This window comes from Python bivittatus, unplaced genomic scaffold (genome assembly GCF_059951505.1).
Source record: "Python bivittatus isolate LINGU-HERP-01145 unplaced genomic scaffold, Pbiv_v1 ctg000430_np1212, whole genome shotgun sequence".
Taxonomy (NCBI): Eukaryota; Metazoa; Chordata; class Lepidosauria; order Squamata; family Pythonidae; genus Python; species Python bivittatus.
Window position 1 is genome coordinate 2,353,421 of NW_028277071.1, and position 12,800 is coordinate 2,366,220.

At 37.9% G+C, this 12,800-nt stretch overlaps 1 protein-coding gene across 1 annotated transcript; it reads right to left on the minus strand.

Moving 5' to 3' along the window:
* Window positions 1–2,326: 2,326 nt before the first annotated feature.
* Window positions 2,327–9,931, minus strand: LOC148215254 (vomeronasal type-2 receptor 26-like). Its single transcript, XM_088143949.1, has 5 exons — window positions 9,729–9,931; window positions 7,938–8,229; window positions 6,552–7,400; window positions 4,363–4,489; window positions 2,327–3,237 (listed from the first exon to the last, which is right to left on the minus strand). Exons 1-5 carry the CDS (start codon window positions 9,929–9,931, stop codon window positions 2,327–2,329), a joined length of 2,382 nt encoding a protein of 793 aa, XP_088000075.1.
* Between the last annotated feature and the right edge of the window lie 2,869 nt (window positions 9,932–12,800).

Below are 12,800 nucleotides of genomic sequence, written 5' to 3' on the forward strand. Positions count from 1 at the left end.
TCTCCGCGGGGTTTGTATATTTTAAAATCTATTTTTTAAAATATGTGATGCTTGTATTCTAATAATAACTTTTTATCTTTTTATAATGCCTGTTTTTATTCACTTGTTATTTTATTTGAATTGTTGTATGCCGCCAAGAGTCACTTTGTGTGAGATGGGCAGCTATATAAATGTGATGTATAAATAAATAAGTACGTGGTTCCATTTCTCCTTTTAGGATAAAACTTTGCCATTTCCAGTTTGGGACAGTATTCAGTTTTGCACAGGAAGCTCAGGTGGGCCATATCAGGAGTCTTATTGCAAACTTCAGATTGATAACGTTGCCTCAAGACAAATGAAGTTCTTTGTGTTTAGCTATACTTAAATTATTATTATTATTATTATTATTATTATTATTATTATTATTATTTCTATCACTGCTTAATTGACATAGGAGTTGTTGGCAATTTCCTCGAGCAACAGAAGTGGACAAGTGGATTCCGTGACTTCCTACTCAGATGCTCAGGATTCATTAAGGGCCCAAACAGATCATGCCATTCAAAGAAGCTGAGTCACAGGATGCTACCCAAATCCATCAAATCAAATCAAATTTACTTATGGTCAATGACCACCAATATAAATATACATGTGCAGCAGTATAATTATAAATGCACATCAAAAATGACCAAAAACAATAAAAGCAGCGTGTTGGTCATATAAACTGTAAAAATTAAAACTTAAAGATAGGGGAAAAAAAGAGTGAAATGCAATAAAACAATAGAAAACATAATAGAAAACAAATACAATCACACCAAATAAAGGTACAGTAAAAGAGAGAGTGTCAGAGGGAACTAAAGCTGAAATCCCATCAAAGTGTCTACTGTGCAATTTCAAAGACACTGTGATGGGATTTCAGCTTTAGTTCCCTCTGAACCTAGAGGCAGATGGGAGTAGATTGCAAAAATGCAAGTCAGCTGATATTTCCACTTTGATGAAAAGCAATGGAGGAGAATGAATGGGGCAAGTGAGCCATAGGAAAACTGAGTTCAAGATAGTAAAAGAATCAGCCTGTGTTGGCTCTGAGGGTGGGGACAGACCCTGGATCAAGGTTCAGGCAGGCTGCAGACATGGTGGGTACTTATAAGTGCAAGGCTTGTGGAGATGCTGGAGTCAAACACGGGATGTGCCTGGATCTTTCCTTATCAGCAGGCCTGCTTCTTTGGCCATGACTCTCATGATGAGGGACAGTTTGGGAAAAAACAGGGCGAACACCAATAGGATGACATTGTATGGAATATGACATTGTAATTTGACTATTCAGGTCATTTTCCTCAGGGCTACTTTAGTACAGCATATTATATTGCCTAGACAATGGGAGACTGTTTTAACTTCTCTAGCAAGAATGTCAATGGACTTAAACGATGACCTATAGAAGAAAAAGTAGTATTTAGAATTTATTGGACTTCACTATATCTGTATAGAAAAGGATTGTCAAAAACAGCATTTTGTTAGAGATGTAATAAAGACAATGTCTCTTTAAAGGATATGTTTTTAGAATGTCCTACATTTATTAAGTTTGGGGACAAAGTAGTGGACTATATAAATATGATTGTGCAACAAAGGCTAAAATTTTCAGAGGATAATATTCTTTTCAACCATATACCAAGTACATGGAACTTGACAACTGGACAACGTAAATGGATTTTCCATGCCCTTACTATGGCCAAAAGGCTGATATTGCAGCATTGGAAAGATAAATGTACACCCCCCACTTATTCAATGCATTGAAGACCTGATTGCATGTGCCACTAATGAGCGGGTTGCCTATAGACATAGACTTTCTATGGACAAGTATAATGAAATATAGGACGTATTCATACAAAATTCAGTATGTTAAAAAAAATATGATAGTCTTATAAATCTCTTAGAAATATATATGTCCTTAAATAATATTTGCTTTAGATAAGCATATATACAGTTGAACTGAAATTGTTTATTCTTATAACAATATATTAACACTTGTTCTCTCCTTGTTGTATTCTTTTCACATTTTTGTTAAACCACTCTTATGTATTCTTTTTCTTCTTCATAAAATCAATTTTCTTTTGAAAAGCTGCTACATTACAGCATGTTAATGTATCCTCAAAATTGTTCCAGTAAAAAAAAGAGAAGGAAGGAAAGAAAATGAAAATGAAAATGAAAATGAAAATAACATTTCAGGGGAATCGGTGGTTCATTGGGATAAGGGGATTCCCATGACTTGTGACAGCTTCATTCTGAACCAATTCCAATTTCTGCGTGGTCTTCAGTGAAGTAATCTATCTTTCACTGAAACAATATCATGGAATTATGTTTCTTCTTTCTTGCCTCTCATTAAGCACTTCTTATTGTTCAGATCAGGCCTTAGTAGAATAACAAAGCATTTGGGGAAAAAGATGCAGCCAAGTAAGCCTGCACTGGAAGAGAGTATGGAAAAGATCTCCACAGCCACCGTGTATTTCCCCTTGGTGCTCAGATACGTAGGGAAAAAGGACAACCAGACGCTGCAAAAACACAACAGGCTGAAGGAGATAAACTTGGTCTCATTAAAACTGTCCGGTAAATGCCGGGCTTGGAAAGCCACACTGAAGCCAGCAATGGCAAGGAAAAGCAGGTAGAGCAAGACACAGTAAAACATGAGAGTAGAGCCTTCGTTACATCCCAGGACGATTTCCTCTGCCACTAAGTTCATATCAGCATCTGGATAGGGGGGTGAGGTTACAAGCCATGCCGTGCAAACAACAACTTGAATGAGGGAGCAGAAAACAACAATGTAATTATCCAATCGTTTGCCCAGCCACCTCCTCATCTTGGATCCTGGCCCTGAAGCCATGAAAGCTAAAATCACAATGATGGTTTTGGCCAATACAGAAGAAATGGCCACCGAGAAGATGATCCCAAAAGCAGTTTGTTGGAAAAGGCAGGTCACCTTTTCAGGGTGTCCAATGAATAATAAACTGCAAAGGAACGAGAGCACAAGGGAGACGAGGAGAACGTAGGTGATGTTCCGGTTGTTGGCCTTGACTATGGGGGTGTCCTGGTATTTGATGAAGACCCCAAGCACCACAGTGGCAGTGCAAGAAAAGAGAATTGCTGTAGTGGCCAAAGTGGTCCCTAACAGGTCTTCATAAGACAGGAAGACTATATGTTTTGGAAGGCACACGTCATGGTTGTTGTTTGGATACTCTCCTTCTGGGCATGGCAAGCAATCGTCCACGTCTGCAAAAGAAAATGCTATTATTACAACATAGAAGTTTCTGTATTGATCAAGATATGGCTAATACTAGCTGAAGTAAGAAGTTTACAATTCTGGGTCTTGGTTAATGCTTCGATGAGAGGGTACCTGGGAGTTAAAGAGCTATTAAGTAGACAGAAGTCAGTAATAAACTACTTCTGTAATACTGTCAATGAAACTGCCTAGAATTGGAGTAAACTCAACTCTTTGATTAATCTAGTCAATATTAGAACTGATACAAAATTGGACCAAACTAATTTTTTATTATTTTTATTATTTTATAGTTCAAAGTATTAAAATAAAGAGTGTATGAAGCCATAGATGCCTCTGAATGCGACAAGGGAAAGGTGGATGATGGAAGCAAAATTCTTAGAATTCAGACTTTCATCTCAATGGTTTTGAGAAAATTGAATTCCTAGCTTTTTCTAAATATGTATCTCAGGCACGTTATCTCTATGTATCATTTTCAAAGTACCACACAGGAAGAGATTCCCATACCACAGCTTCTGGAGGGGAGTTACTGGAAGAGATTAATCTCATCGGTTTTCTAAAGAGTTCAATTAAAACCGGAGACCAGTCGATAATTTCGTTGCTTATTTCTATTACTGGAGGTACCCTGGCTAACGTAAGAAGGAGGGAGATGCAAGCCCTCAATACAGATTTATGCAAATTAGAATATGGACGTGATTGGATAGAGCAGCAAAGTTTTTGACTGAATAAAGCAGCACATCAGGTCTGTAGTGAGGATGTTAGGGCAGAAGTACAAAGGCCATACTGCTTTTGAGAGAACAGGTAGACAGTATTTCATGAACTTCGTTTCCTCGGAGAGTTATTGTTAAACTTCCTTTAGTTTCTAGCGCCTTCCTCCCGGTATTTGTCTGGGTTTTATCAACATTCACTGGCTGGTTGTCATATGGCGAAGATGAAAAGGTTAATTGTTCCTGGGAAGGTAATTAGGGAGAAGATATTTTCCTTTCTTTCCCTCATCCCAACCAGCCCTTTATTATCTCCAATAGTATGTAACATATACAGTACTACATAATGTTCTGAATTTATTCCATGCAGGTTTCCATGGAATGGTTAATTTTCGTGAACTGAACATACCTTACCTTTCTGACTTGCAATCTTCCCTTCTGGACATGGAAGGCAGTCATAGCAGCAAAATGGCTTTCCTTCTATTTTGGCCCTACTCGAACCGGAATGACAATTGTCATTGCACTGGGAACGGGGTCTTTTCTGAGTACAGGAGATGAAAAATTAAAGAATCCATTTGGTGGTTATAGTCATCCCACAATGTCTCATTCTGAGGGTCCCCTCAAGCATTGCATATAGAATATGTGGTTGTGAGATAACTATAATGTTGACCATTGTTGACATGGTGTGTAGGGGCCATGGCAAGCATTTCCAGAGTGCTGTGCATCTTTGATGTAAGGAAAGATATGCACTAAGCAATGAGTTGAAGTGCAGCAGATGGGGACTTGGGTCCAATTTACCTCATTAATTGGTCACTTATCTAAGGCAATAACGTAATTCTACCTAATAGGATTAGAAAGTTAAACCTTGCTTTAAATCAAGCTCAGTTCCTTGACAACAGCATGGAAGTATTTTACTATTGTTTTGCAGGAGTTTTCCCCACAGCCTCGCCTAAGCCCTGGAGTTTTCACTTGGGCAGCTATGCCAGTTCTCACCAAGCCTGGCCCGACTTCTCTTCTCATGGTCAGCCAGAGTCATCAAGGTAGTGGCATGGAATCACATACCACACTTGGGAGCAATTTCAATTCAAAACATGACTTCAGTATCTGAATAGGGCTATTGATGTTACAGTAGAAACAGCAGGGCACCACTTTTTGAATATTCGGAATGTGGATTAAATCGTCCCCAAATCTATGCAAAATATTGCATGTATCTGGTTAACTCTTCTGGGCCATACAATAGAGTCCTTTTGAATGTTGAGCAATTTGGGTGACAGAGACCTAAGCAGCATAACACTCTTCACTTGACAGTTGTCAAGATACTGACATCTAATTGCACACTAAACTCTAGAGCACATCCCACTTCAAAGCACAACTACAATATCAGAATAAGGCTACGCTGTTCCAACAGATGAACAAGTCAACAGTTTTTGAATATTCAAAATGTAGGTTAAACTATCCCTAGATCTGTGCAAAATATATACCTGGTTAAATCTTGTGGGCCATACAATGGAGTCCTCATGAATGTTGAGTGATTTGGAAGAAAAAGAGTTTGGGTCTACCCATCCAACTTTGACTTTTGTAAATGTGTTGTTTGAATATGTGACCCAGTTGAAAATATCAAATCCAGCAATTATATGGCCATTGTCATCAAAGGAAATATTTTCTCCAGCGCTGTTTTTAAAGAAAACACTTCTCATATGCTTGTGTAGCTAAATTTGGAAGAAGGTGAAGAGAAAATTATGCCATGGGGCAACCTTCATAATAATCCTAACACAATTAAAAACTAAGGTGAATTATTTTGAAGGGGAAAAATACCCAGAACAAGGAGAAGGAGAAGGAGAAGGAGAAGGAGAAGGAGAAGGAGAAGGAGAAGGAGAAGGAGAAGGAGAAGGAGAAGGAGAAGGAGGCAACATTCAAGTAAGTTGCCCAGGCAATCTGGTTACACCACCTGAGGAGTTTGGGAAACATATTTGAGAGAGCAATTGCTTTTAATATAGGAGAAATTGCTCTGTTCAAGAGTGTTCTCTTTCTCTCTCTCCTTAAGGTCAGAAACATGATAGCAAAATGAGCTATTTTGCATCACAGTTTTGCAGTGCAAACTTTTCAGTTCAAAAGTAACAAAATATTAATAGTACAGAAGGTTTACACCATGTTTACAGTAACAAACAATATGTATATACAGAAACATTCATAACAGAAAAATAAAACTCTTTTATTGAAAAAAATACATAATACAAACATTTTACATATTTCATCTATTCTTAACATTCTGAATATGCATACTCAGAACCTATATACTATTTAAAAAGGAAGAGGGAAAAAGATAAGCACATTCCTTCTTTAACTATTTAAACATAATGTGTCTTTCTTTCATTTATGTAATTTCCCCCAAAAGATAGCCATCATTACATCATGGGATTTTTTATAAGGAATCACATAAATATTTATGAGCTGTGAGAAGAACTGCTTTTTTTTTTTTTTTTGGTCTCTTTATATCTCCTTCATGGCACTTAAGTGGGTAACATCTTGTCCCAATATTCTACTGTTCCCACGTATTTAATTGTCTACTAAAATGACCTCTTCTACATTCCTTTGGAAGATACCTGCCAGGACTCTTCAAGTAGATATTCTTGTCTCATGTTTTTTATCTTTGCTCTCTCTTTTGACTTGGATGAACTTAGGACATGCAAAGCATATGCCATAATGTAAACTGCATTGTAGATGCTGTAACTGTGGCCAGACAGGCTTGTGTCAAACACGGTCCCAGGTAGAGCCTCCAGCTTCTCCTCCCCTGTGCAGATATCGTCAGCCTCCTTCTCTAGAATGGAATTTGAAAAATCACAGTTAAATGCATCTTTCCAGAAGACTCTGATAAAGCCATCTCTGTTTTCTGAGAGAGGGTTTCTTTCCTTCAGAAATTTCAGGAATCCTCTAGGATAATTGGTATGAATGGCAAATGATAGAGCCCCGTGGAGGAAATGTATGTCCCAATCTCTTAGAAAACCAGGTGATGCAAAATCCATCTGGGCTGTCATAATCCACACTCGGCTCTCAATTGTCACATCATAAAATTGTGCAAAGTGGAAAATTGTTCTTAAGACACTAATAGTATGTATTTCACCTTGTACAATAATGACATTGGCAGTACTTCCTGTGACAATATGTGAAGTTCCAAACCATTTCATTCCTGTTTCAGTAATGTCACCTGAAAAAGATATTTTGGGCATTGTTTCTAAGAAGTCCACACAGACACCCTGCTGAGAATACATGGGAAGTATATCCTGTATCTCTCCATTTTCATCATCAAAAGCAATCACACCAACCCAGGTCCACCTGAAGTGCAGCAGCAACTGAAGAATTCCCATATACTGATGGGTCCCATTTGGAAACATCTGGTGGAAGAAATCTTCTTTGGTTTTGTCATTTATTATTGGAGAAGAGCCATATAAGATCTTAAGAAAGAAGTGCATGGGAGGAGGTCAGACACAATCAAAATGAATCTTCTCATACATTTAGCTTCTCATACAACTGGTTTCATTCTTTTTCCTTTCCTTCTTTTTTATCTTATATATTTTTTTCTGATCAGTTATACATTTCTTCACCAAAGCAACATATAGTTCTAGACCACTGGTATTTCAGGAAATATTATAATTTATTAAGATTTTTTACTATTGAACAGCTTTGACTGCAATCTTTAGGCAAACATTTGGACTTTCCAGACCTTTTTTCAAAACTCCAAATCAGTGCTTTTCAGCAAATGTAGAATCTATGGTGACATATGGATGGGTTACTGCAAAATATTCTCATTTATTATAAATAGAACAAGCTGTCCTAATATTTTCAGCACCCAAATACATATCGATGAATTAACTTCTCAGTGCTTCATAAATAGGTCACCTAGCAAATTAATGATGTTTCTGTTTTCTATCTCCCACTTACAAAAGTACCCTTAAATTTAATGGATCTGAACCTTTCATATCTTTTTTTACCTGTGGAATTTTGTAGGTGCTCAAGATATTTGTCATGCGGAGACAGACTTCAGAAGTAGGTCCCCCAATGACTGCCACAATGTTATTGTGAATGTCACATTTGTAGTTAGGGATGAATTTGTCTTGTGTGGATAGAAGTTCCATTGAGGCAAGATAGGTCCACCTTGCCAAAAAATAGCTGTTTAAGATGTGGAAGCCCAAACTGACATTGGGTAAGAGTTGGGGATTCTCATTGATTTCCTTCACAGCAAATGCCAAGGCCAGGATGTGCTGGTAATTCTGAGTGAACATCCTACATTAGGAGCAATAGGTTTCAGGTTATCACATGCTTTAGATCTTATTACTGATTCTATCTAGACATGGTCATTCTCATAATTGGCCCCTTGAAAATGGGAGATTTATTGTATGGAATAAGTTTGAAACATACTATTTTTTAAGGTATACACAAACATTGTCAATCCATGCCAATGGATTAAATTCACCACAAAAACTTAACGTTTTCCATAAAATGGAAATGCAGATATTGTTTGCCTACAAGAAACACATATAAAAACAGGACACATGCATCTGTTAAAGCAATGGAAATTGGAATAAGAATATATAATTTCTGGACAGACTAAAAAAAATTAAATAGTAATTTATATCAAACCATTGCCTGGGAAGATTTGGATCAGTTTAAAGACAGAGCAGGGAGGATATTAAGCTGAAAAAATAGGAAAAGAAAAGAAGATAAAAAGATCATGCTGGATTCTATATGTGCTCCAAATAAGAATGAAGAACAATTTTGTAGTAGATTGAAAATTAGCAGATGCTAAAATAGGGGGAATTCAGAAATTTAGTAACTTGTTTTCTCCTTTTCTTCTTGCTTTCTTTTCTTCTTATTTATTTTTTGTATTTTCATTTTGTTAAACTTGATTTGCCCAACTCTTTTTTCCTTTTATTAACATATATATTAGAGAGAGAGAGGGAGAGAGAGAGAGGGAGAGAGACATACAAACATATATACCAGGTAATAACACAACGGAGATTTCAGTATCAAGCAATTTAGACTGAGACCTTTAATATATAACAAATGCCTTGATCTATGTTGCAGCATGTTCTCCTCCTCCTCCTTTTCAATGCTTTGAATGCTATTTTACTTTGAATGAAAAAACTAAATATTGCTTGTAACACTGATATTCTAAATTACACAATTTAAAAAAAATGTCTTCCAAATCTGAAGAGATTATAAGCTCCCCTTCTCCTTTTTTAACATGAAAAGATGAGAAGGTGAGAAACAGCCTTTTCACTGGGCCTTCTCAGCCTTTTAGCTATATTACCAGCTGGTTTTTCTGTTTACTGTATTTTTGCCTTAGATACAAAACTTTTCTTTTTTTGTCTCCAGAGGGGCACTTCTTTTTTTTTTTTTCACCTAGAGAGACATTTCAGTAGTTTTGAGCAAAGATAAACTTTTCTTTCTTGGTGGTTTCATTCTTTCATAGGAGAAGACAATTTCTATGCAATAGGTAATTATGTCTAATATTTTTCATAGGGGATGATTACAGGAAGTTTTTGAATGCTGAGTATACTATCATATCTTTTGCAGTTTTCAGTAAAGATGAGCCCATGGAAATATGTATACCCTAAAATGTTGAATAAAATCTGCCATCCTCTTCTCTTCTTCTCTTCTTTTCATCTCCAAGTTGGAGCTTTAGATAAAACCCCTAAATGAAGGTAACTAACTTAAATAACATGAAAACCTTATCTGGACACAGAGAAGATGTGCTTTATTTTTTAGATGAAAGTACTTACAGGAGGTCATCAAAAGGTTCATCAGAAGGCTGCTTCTGAAAAGTTACTGGACTTGAAAAAATGTAGGTTTGAGACGTAATGCTAGCAACGATGAAATCCCCAGGCTGGTAATACTTGTGCAGAATGGGCAAAGGGGCACTAACAGGACACTTAGCCACAGTAATCTTACTTTGGCCATAAGGCACCACTCCTAGGGCTATCATCAGTGCCACAAATAACATAACTTTGGCTGAGTCTTCCTGTTTTATTCCGGACAGTCTGTCCCCTCACTGATAGTTGAATACTGGTAATTCATGTGGCAACACTCAGCTGATCGAAAGCCAGAACTGTACAATGTTGGCTATCAATAACCAGAGTAGTGTAGCTCTGCCTGTCTCGTTGCTCATGAAAGGGAACAAGAGATCATTGTTCATATCAATACAACCTGAGAGATTAGTTAACTGTTGAATTGTCCTCTTTCCCTGAGGGAATCTTCATGGGCCAGGAAGATACTGTATAGCATTATTATGGTTATTTCATAATTACAGAGGGATGGGGGAAGAGTTGCCAATTTAGAATTCTACGTTCTCTCAAAAAGTTTCAGAGGTCAACATGTTGATGTTTGTGACACCTCAGCTGGCACCTTCCCAATCTATCCCTTTGAAAGTCTTCGTAGCAGTGCCTGCCCTCTATAATGACGTCACCCCCAAGTTCTGGATGGCCCCAACTCTGTTATTGTGTCTGTGTGTATATAATTTTTTAATACAGTAAAAGTATACAAAACAAAATAAAAACAGATAGAAAGTAAGAAAAAGAAAAAGAATGATGAATGAAAAGAGAAGAATGCATACAGTTACGCCTTCTGCCCTTATTTTTATTGAGTAATTAATTATCATCTTATTCTTTTCCTCATTTTCTTTGGCCACTTTACTCCCCAAATCCAGAAATCATCAATTCGATCTTTACTATTTTAATGAAAAGTCCATATATGGTTTCCAGTCTTTCAAAAAACCTTTGTTGATCTTCCTCTGACCAGAGTGGTCAGCTTCGCCATGGAGAAAGCTCCAGAAACAGAGGACTGTGAACACTGGGCGGGGGTGGGGGGTGGGGGGGTGGGAGGGAGGAGATAAAAGCCCATTTGCAAGTCTATAGAGGAGTGAAAAGCATTTTCAAATGCAAATGGACTGAGATTGGCTACAAGAGCTAAAGACTTGGGGGGAAAGGAAAAATTTAAAGAGCTAAGAAATAGTGTTACAAAACATAGAGATAGGACCATAGACATAAAGATAGAAATTAATAGATTAAATAGAATAGAAATAGTTGTAAACATATAGTAATAAAAAGACAATAGAATAAGTTAGGTAGAAAAATAGAAACAAGCATAGAATTAGCATTAACTTTAGAAGTAAGAAATACAGGTAGTCTTCAATGTATGATGATAATTGGGACCACAATTTCTGTTGCTAAGCAATGCAGTTGCAAAGCACAACTGCATCGCTTAGTGGTGGCAATCCTGGCAGTCCCAGTTGCTGTTGTTAACTGAATCCCATGGTTGTTAGGTGGAGGAACTTCCTGTCAGGTTCCCACAACCAAAGTGAGTGGGGAAGCTGAAAGGAAGTTGTAAGTCCCAGGCCAGCAAGCAGGTAAGTGGCTGCTTCCAGGTGGGGCAGGGAATGATGGAGTGCATGGGGGTGCAGGAAAGGGTCTGGGAGGGTGTGTGGGAGTGCATGGTGGTGCATGGTGGTGAGCAAGAGGTACAATGTGGGTCAGGGAGGGTGCACAGGGGTACACAAGAGGTACCGTGAAGACAGTGGTAGGGGACAGTGCGCTAGGGTGCCATGCGGGTTGGGGAGGATATGCAGGGGTGCACAAGTGGCTGGCACAGCACAAATACAGGGGAGCTGGGGAGGGTGTGTGGTGGGGGAGACTTACCCTAATGTCTTGTGACCTTCCCTACCAGCTTCCCCATTGACTTAATGGGGAAGGCTGCAGGGAAAGTTGCAAATGATGATCAGGTGATTGTGGGATGCTTGGCAACTGGTCGCAAGTATGAACAGGTTGCCAAGCACCCAGGTTGTGATCACAGGACCACGGGGGTGCTGGGACGGCCATAACTCCAAGGATCAGTCATAACCACCATTCTTTCAGTGCCATCGTAACTTCAAATGGTCACTGGACAAATAGTCGTAAGTCAAGGACTACCTGTAGGAGTTTAATTTTGTACAATAAAACAGTTTTTGTGGGAAAAACAAATGCAGTCTTTGTGTTTGTGGTCTGTACCATATTAAGAAAAACTCTGACAAACCAATAAGAAGGTCTAAGTATTTCCATGACTTGGCACTCAGATTCTTAGGATTCCTTGGGGTCCAAATGATTTGTGCAATTCAGGGAAGCTGAGACTGAGCTGAGAACTGAGTTTACCAAGAAAACAACAAAGATATGATAGTATATTCAGCATTCAAAAACTTCCTGTAATCATCCCCTATGAAAAATGGGAGACATAATCACCTATTGTATAGAAATTATCTTCTCCTATGAAAGAATGAATTCCCCCTGCATTTAGTCAACTTTGTGTGCTTTACCTTCTTCTTTCTTCTCATGTTCAGAAAAAAGTAGAAAAGCTTTTAGTGATGTATGTGCCTGAGCAACATCCAATCAATGAATAGAGGATATAAGTCAGTTCTCCCAGTAATATTTGCCTAGCCAATTAGATCAGAAACAGAGATCTTCTGAACATCCTTCACTCATGGACTCCCATCTGTGGGGACTGATGAATTGTGCCATTTCTGGAATTGCTTGCTGCCAGATGTCAGAATGGTCCGTTCCCTCCTGGCTTATAGACAATCAATAAAAACTTTGCTATTTCCTTCAGCCTCAGGGATGCAGGACCACAGATTGCTGTCTTCTCAGATTTTATACATTTTTTCCTATGAATTTGTTGAATTGTCATTGTTTCATTCCTTATGTTAACAGTTCATTTGATTCAGAATATACAAAAGAGACAAATGTCTGCTTAGAGGGGTAGCTAAAATCCTTGCAAACTGAAATAAATAATAAATAAAATCTTCTCTACCCTGCACAAAGCAGGTTTGA

Bases quoted from the DNA above. Each gene is read 5' to 3' on its own strand.
- LOC148215254 (XM_088143949.1), bottom strand. From the start codon at position 9,931: ATGATAGCCCTAGGAGTGGTGCCTTATGGCCAAAGTAAGATTACTGTG. The intron at 8,230-9,728 runs GTAAGTACTTTC...CTCCTAATGTAG, and splicing joins GAACCTTTTGATGACCTCCT to GATGTTCACTCAGAATTACC. The intron at 7,401-7,937 runs GTAAAAAAAGAT...TTCTTTCTTAAG, and splicing joins GCACCTACAAAATTCCACAG to ATCTTATATGGCTCTTCTCC.